General features: G+C 40.7%; 1 protein-coding gene across 1 annotated transcript in view; it reads right to left on the reverse strand.

The window, feature by feature from the left end:
* The window catches only part of abr (ABR activator of RhoGEF and GTPase), a 90,609-nt gene extending 83,767 nt beyond the window's left edge, over positions 1-6,842 (reverse strand). Inside the window, exon 1 of the mRNA XM_028420886.1 lies at positions 5,802-6,842. Coding sequence (XP_028276687.1) covers positions 5,802-6,612 — 811 coding nt within the window. The 5' untranslated portion in view covers positions 6,613-6,842. The remainder of the gene's footprint in view (positions 1-5,801) is intronic.
* Between the last annotated feature and the right edge of the window lie 1,320 nt (positions 6,843-8,162).

Raw genomic sequence — 8,162 nt, forward strand, 5'->3', positions numbered from 1 at the left:
GGTTACCATCTGACAAAGTAACACTGTCGCCACAACGATTTCACACACCAGCAGGGAGAAAACAAGCACAACCAAGAGTGTGATCACAACTTGCTACTGTCCTCCTGAGATTTAATGAAAGTTCTTCATCTTACTAGCTGATATGCTCTTAACAAATAAATAACGGCCTGACGTGTTGTTCTGTCCTTTCTTTTTGTTATTGCTGATCTTATGTCACATTTACCCTCCTGACCAGTCTGAGTCAGCAAATGACTTTTTGCATTCAGCTTCCTTTTGCAGCATGTGACTGTCTGAGGCTTACGCAAGTTACGCAAGTAACACAAATTAAAATTAGATTACTCGCCTTTTTAATTTTATTCAGTTTCAATTATATTTGTATAGCACCTTTTAAATTAAAATTGTTTCTAGATGCTTCTTTTTATTACATACAGAAATTGTCATGCATTACTAATTATTAAGAAATACTTTAATTCAATTAAAAAAGTAATTAAGAGATCAAAAATGATCATCAATAGTACATTTAAGAAGATATATTAATTAAAATACAAAAAATGTAACATTTTTTTTTATAATTTTACATCTTGTGACAGTGCTTAGTGTCATTACCCCCACAATACACAGTTAACATACAGAGGGACTGAAGAAGGAGTGAATAACTAGGGAGCTAAAAATCGACAACCTTAACAGTTGAGTGCTGTTATTTAATGGCTGCAAGGTCTGTTGAAATTATTAGTAATAGTGAACTGATAAATGAGGCCATCACATCCACTGACAGTGTGTCAGAATACCAATTTTTACCACATATATATACCACAATGACCGTCTCCATGGCAGCCATTGCAGTCAGCCAATCACAAGTGAGTTTGTGGTGGTTCCTATGTCTTTGTTTCTAAATGTTAATAATAAACAGCACATTAATTCACTTTTGTTTGAAGACTTGCCATTCGCTTGATGCACAACGCCAAGGGCTTTTACTGTTTCCCCCAAAGATGTAACAAGTAAAATATTTACTGCTCAGGTTAGAATCATTGTTCTGACAGACGAATGAGAAAACTACTGGAGGAAGTGGAGGAGTAAGTCTAAAGGTAATCTTTGGTCATTACTTTAACTCACAAGCCACAAACAGACGGATGAGGTCATTAAAAAAAATTCCAGTATCAGTCAGTCAAATGTACAAATTTCATTTGTATGTACAACAGTGGTCTGTTATTCAAAAGAGAGCATGTCTCAATAGCTTTTCACAATTTCTCAGCAATACAGCTATTGTATAGAAAACAATAAAAAGAACTAATCGAAACACTTTACGCTGGTAAAGTGGTTTGCTCATTTAGCAGGGCTGGGGCAGATCTATATATATGAATCAGTTAACTGACAGGAAAACCACCACTCTCTGGCGCTCCTAGACCTTGCAGCTGTCTTCTCAACTTGATTTGAGCAGACAGAACTTCACGTCAAGAATGGCTCTGCACACTTCCTGTCTGTTTCACCCTGTGTAATTCCAAGCCCCGAGCCATGATCAGAAGTCATGTTAGTGAGATAGCCGCTTTGTATGTCTTAGTCTCTGTTTACAAAACTTAGGGCAAGAGTGAGAGAAATCCGGCTCTGCCCAGTCCCAAGGGGGATGAGAGCAGTTATGCTGGTCTTTAGCATGGTCTTTTCAGAGTAAAGCTGTTATATTCAGGGGCCCACTACAGCCTTTATCGTTTCTTTTTCCAGCACATGTTTCAAACCCCTGCTGTTGACCATTATTGATTCTAGGATTCACACACACAAACACACAAAGAGTAGTGTGCTGGTAAGTCCTATAAATTAAGCAGGTTATGAATACTATTAACTCTTTTAAGGCCTTTAAGTCACGTCATCAGGATAGGACTGCAATGAAGCTATCCTCATTTTATTAGTAAGGTACTAGCAGACACAATGCTGAACAGCAAAAAAACACAACCCTCCAAACACCTAATACATGGTATGACATCAAAATCAACATCACTGATTTTCTAGCACTTCAACCACTTTCAGTCTTTGTCACAGTTTCAGCTGTTTCTAATGCTGTTGACGTCAGCAGACATTGCATCACAAGACTTCTGTACAGTGACAGCAACCAATCTGCGTGTCATCTAAGCCTGAGATTACACAGAGGGAAAGCCTGCTATGACAAAAAGTCCCATACAAGACGCCAGGTCCAATTTTTTTGGTCTGTGACACAGAGAAGACACAAGGGATTAAAAGAAAGCAGAAAACATTTTTGTGCATACTGCTAACAGTAAAGTTTTAGGCTTATTAGCAATGTGTTAATGACCCCAAATGTACACTAAGAGTCATCTAACACACACATTTCTGCATGTTGCACTCACTGTGTTAGATACTATCGATAAAAGGAAGCCAGGCAATGCTCAAGCTGTTTGCATTGCAAAGCCTGGTCTTGTTTTTCACACCTATCGGATAGGACTAAGGTCAAAACCTCTGCACACACAAAAATTCTGAGTCCTGCATTCATCTCATAAGCAAGCATAGATACTGCAAAACCCACACCTCCTCCTCCATCACAGATACAGCCTGCCTGCTTCCCCGCACAACCACCACGACACATTCATCACCAAGGTAACAAGTCAGACCATAAATAGTATTTTAGTTCTGAGGATTTAGTCATAGATTTTGAGAATGTCTTTATGATGAAGAGCTTTGTCTTGTCCCCTTGATCCCACTACTGCTTCACAGGAAGTTATGGGAATGTGCTGTGTACAATATAATGTGAAGTTACCTTAAATCTATTATTTTATTTTGATTACTTCCCTCACTGACTAATCAATTGATTAATGTGCAGACAAGACCAGGCCACAGATATTTCTGTGCTTCCCTTTATGTGTATGTGCTGCAGGGAAAGGAAGCAGACATACTGCAGGAGCAACATCATGTCTGATCTCAACAGCAGTGTTGCCTAGGAAATAACTTAGATGGGCCAGAGTTTGGGGAGTGATTTTCCATGATTTGTGGGGATTTTTTGTTCCTCAGAGGACTACCTGCCACAGCATAAACCTTTACTTTGGATTAGGATGGCACACTTGAGCTGTCAAACTGTGTGTCAAACTCTACAGTCTTATTCCAATCTAAACCAAGAGTGAGTGCCCAGTCAGTCTGAATACTGTACCTAAGCCTCAGTTTTTTGAGACAAGCACCAACAAATGGGCCTCCTTTTACACCACAGAGCATTAAAATGGTAACAACATGACAGGCTCATAGCTCCACTGCTGCACATGCTATTCAGGACAGGTCTGAACACGCCTTGCTTATCTGAGGGAAGAAACAACTAACCCATAGGAGAAAAGAAATATGTGTGTCATATTTACCAATCACTACTCTCCAATAAAGAACAGTGGCAACTCTGGTTGTCAGATATTTAATTACTGGACATTTTTCCAATGCTTTTTATTCAAATAAAAAAATGACTGCAAATACCAATTTAATCTGCTATTTTTTTATTTGTTGGCACAATTTCAAAAAGGATTCCAAGTTTGTGTTTCCAAATATGTGTTGTTAAACTACGAGATGCTCCTATCCTTTCACACAGCAGGTAGTTACCTAGCAGTATGTTGTGACATGACACTCACTCCAAAGTCTTTAATTCCAAAAACATATGCCACAGTCCCTAAACACTTGTTAGCACACTATACTGTATCTGTTATTAGTAAAGCTATGACTCACCTGGACATATTGCCCACAAGGTGTTTAAAGTAATTGTTTCCTTATGCTTTGCATAAATTTTCATGTGCATAGCTTATCTGGTATGAAACTGCTACACAATTGAAGGAGACCTGTGTGCACCTTTTTTCTGGCTATTTTCTGGGATACCAGATGCTTAACAGAGAAATGTGTTATAGGTAAGCAGAACAGGAAACAGCCTTCTCTGAGGGGCCATCCTCTTGGCAAATCATGAACTTGATTAACCAGCAGTCTTTTAGCTTTATCTCTATTGAAATCAAAGTGGCTAATGGCTAAATAAAGCAAACATAGCAGTCAGTATAAACAACTGATATGATGAATCAAAATGCTTTAAATTAATAACATCAGATTACTCGGTTTAGACCGAACAGTGAGGTGAATCAGAGGTGAATCAGGAACCATGCAGAGAAGTCACAGCGATGGCCTCAGACTCACATGACCTGATGGGTGACCTCTTCCCAGCAAAGGCAGGTTACACAAAGACATCAGCATGAGCAAGACCCCTGGCATGCAAGACTGCTTATGCGTATGACAGAGTGGGAGTAAGATGTGGCCACATCATAATACAATGAGGCCAGTGGACTGCTGTTACATCAATTGAACTGAAAAACCTGGCCCCTCAGCCAAATGGGCAATGGACCTGTGAAAATGCATTTCGTTCTTCCCACAGCTCCACACACCCTCCATTGTTTTTAGCCACAATTAAAGCCTTTCCACTGATTATCCCTGTTGTCAGAGCAAAACATCAATTTCCTGTCAAAAAACAAACAAGTAAAAGGTTAAAAGACTTGCAGTTAAGTGCTTTTCCTGAATGACCCACGGGTTTACAGGAAAGTACAACCCCTGACCTGCCACCATAGGAAAGCAAACAGTGTGTCATTACTGGAAATCTCTGCGAGATAAGGTGCTGTCCGAACACTCCCTTTTGGTCACATTTATAAAGATTCCATCTTTACTTCAATTGATTTCAACATCTAATCTGTCTCTTGTGTTTTACCTTGCACTCCTTCCTGGTTGCTGCTAACACTTGTCTATTTTAGTGCTTTTGACCCAAATTTTAAAACCTGTCAGTTCTCTAAATCCGTTTATATCATCCAGACCTGTTAATATCCACCAAATCATTTAAGAACCTCGAGCAACTATTAGTAGCCAGCCAACCATAATCCTGACATAAAAAGGACTGAACAGTCAGACGCATGGGGATGTGTCACAGAAAAAGATCTGTCTGCTCAGAAATCCTTCCTCAGTCTATTCTCATGTAGTCATTCACTCTTGACTCATAACATGCAGCCCATCTCAGTCAATACTGCCACACTTTTTTGCGGAAGTAATGGCACCGGGTTTGTGTGAATCCTGCTTTCAGGATTAGCCAACCAACTACTATTTTAACTAACAGAGCCCTTCTCTCATGGGGCTGTGGAGGAAATGCATTGGTAATCATCTCATGTCTGTCTGAAGTTAGCAACATCCACCAGCCGCCACCTCTAAAGCCCTTTCATTAGCTTTCTACAGCCACACTTTTGATTTCCAGTGCAAATTTTAAGAGATCATAATGGTGCTGTCAAATCCCACCACACTTTACATTTTGTTGACATTTATCAGGATATTTTCTCCCAGATTGTTTCTCCTCTTCTTTAGTATTGCTGCTATCTTTTCCTGTTTTCCCTGCACATGTGAAGTGCGAGGCTGCAGCAGACTGGTGATAGTTCCCTTAAGTCACTCTGAAACCTTTTAACTTGAGCCGTGTTTTATTTCATAGTCATGGAGGAAGAAAGGGCCAGAGATAAATTAATCACATAACACTGTTCAGCAGCTGGACGGTCAATTTGGTTGTATAATATATTGTGTGTGTGTGTGTGTGTGTGTGTATTAAGCCAAATGCAAGGCTTGCAATCGTTGATAATATAATCTCATATGAACATATCCCATTTATTTCATTACATTTAGAGCATGCCGTTTTGAAGTGGTTCATGAGGGCCTTCTCACATTTAAATGCACCATCATCATCACTGACTGCAGTTGTCATGCTATTCTGTTGGCTGAGGTATAAGTATATAGGTGTTATGTAGTGTTGGCTTTACCTGCAGAAGAGGAGTCGTCATGGTCGGAGCTCAGGTACCCATCACTCCTCCTGTCCGGGGTGCTACGCCCGGAGCCCCGGTAGGCTCTGCTGTGAAACAGTGGGAAGGACGGTGACAACCTGCCGTCATCGCCGGAGTCAAAGTCCCTGCTATGACGAAAAGGCCGCCGGTGGTCCCGGTGGTCCCGGTTGCCGCTGGACGTCCTCTGGATGTCCCTGCAGACGCTCTTTGGTGCTAACAAGTTATTCCTGACAAAATTCTCATTCAGCTCCGCATCCTCGTATTCTCTGTCGCTGCTCTCCTCGTTGTCAATCGCTGGGGAGACATTGGCAGGCGCAGTGTCTCCTCTCAGGAAGACGGGTTTCACTGGAGGGACAGGGATAGGGACGGGCTTACCTGTCTTCCCGCTGAACCTGCCCCGTTCGCGGGAGAAGGAGCTGGGGAACCCCGCTACGTTACCTGGCGCGTGGAGCTTCACGCCTCCAGAGTCGGACACCTTGGTCCTCTCCCCGCCGCCCTCATCGTCCCTCCGTAACGGTTTTTTTATATTCCCCGTTTTCGAAAAGGCAAAGTTTTCATTTTTGCCTGCCAACCTTTCCGGGTCGTGTCTCTTCTGTCGGGCCATGGTGGTCTGCAGGTAGATCACCTTGAATTTCTCCTCCGCCAGAGCCTTCTGGAGCTTCTTCAAATTGGCTTTACACGACTCCAGCTCTAACTCGATGTCATCTACTGAGTTTAAGTCCATTTTGGGGACTTCTCCGTCAGGAAATTCATTCCTCCAGTGTTTTGCAAATTCCTCTTGTTCCCACATATTGATGTTGACGCAGAGTTTTCCGTCATACGAGGGAGAGAAAACGTTAAGGCTAACCGTTCTGTCTCCTCCGACAGCTAGCGCGTCTGTCGCATTAATTAAACCTCTGTTTTCTGAGAACAAACACTGTCGACATTAACTTGACCACTTTCTGAACATCTTCACCCTCCCACGCTTACATCTGCCAAGCGTACGTGAGCTGTCTCTGCGTGTGATGCAAGTTTGCCACTATGCTGAAAACTTTCGAGACTTCCTGTATCCAGGCGTGCTGCTTTCAGGTACTGCTGGGACAAGGCAGTATTACGACTAGCCACTTCAAATCAATGCAGCATATCTGTGACGTATATTGCAGTGTACGTGCGTGTATGTGTGTGGGACTGTGATTATAAAAGCACTGATTATGTAGCTTTCAGATTTAAATAGACACGTTCATAATAGCGTGAAGATGTGCAACAAAAATTCCACCATAAACAAAAAAAAACATATAATATAAGAAACAACCCACAACATTATGTTAACCTATTGAATTCTTTATCACACATTTTCGGATATAATATCAAATTTGACTTGCGTTATCTACGATAATATATTTTGTGTAGTTTTCTAAATTCCAACAGCACCTGAATGCAACAGCCATTAGTGTAGAAGAGGAAGTAATTGTCAATGCATTCTCAGTGTTATAACAATCAGGGATTTATCCTGTGGGTTAATGTTTACACCACGTTGTGCACATTTTAAACGATTCAAATATTGCTGAACAAAAAAAAAGAAAGGAAAATAATTTTTGGGCTCAAGTCAAAGTCACTGCTACAACTTTTTTTAATCAATTATTGGATTATATGGACTAGTGAATACTTTTATGTTCAATTTTATACAGAGAGATGAAAATGTGCAATTATGTGAAAACAAATGTCTTTCCGTTTTGATATTATTGCACCTTTCAGCTAAGATGTAGTCTATCTCTCTTAGTCTCTTGGTTTTGGGTGAAAGAAATGTAGTTCAACATTTTGCAACACTACTAATCCTATTGAATTCTATTGTATTTCTTGTGATTTTTATCCAAGCACAGATGACCTATTGTGCAATGGCACAGAGCTTTTTGTGTCTCATCAGGTCATTTCTGAAATAAGTAATATGAGATCCAGAAATCACAAAAGCTGCATGTTTTTGTCCCAAAGAAGACAATAAGACCCTTAGGCTCACGGGGCCTTCGTGCATTAGGTTTACAGAGATCCATTTCTATTTTTATTGTGTCACTTAATATTTTAACTTCATTCCCCAGATTGCAATATTGGATTTTTGACACCAGCCTTATTCCCTATAGCTTCTCGTGTCTCCGTGGTTTGACATTAAGAGTTCTGAGTCTGCTTGTGTTTATCAGGATACTTGCTATATACTTTCTGAACAGGAAACACGCTTTTTTACATGCAACTGTCCACCAGACAGACAAAACAGATCAATACATCCTCACTCTTTCACTGGTTTTGATTCCTCCTGTTTTATCACAGTGGAAAACAATGTGCAGAGAAATGGACAGTGGTTCTATTTTA

This window comes from Parambassis ranga, chromosome 14, assembly GCF_900634625.1.
Source record: "Parambassis ranga chromosome 14, fParRan2.1, whole genome shotgun sequence".
NCBI classification, from domain to species: domain Eukaryota; kingdom Metazoa; phylum Chordata; class Actinopteri; family Ambassidae; genus Parambassis; species Parambassis ranga.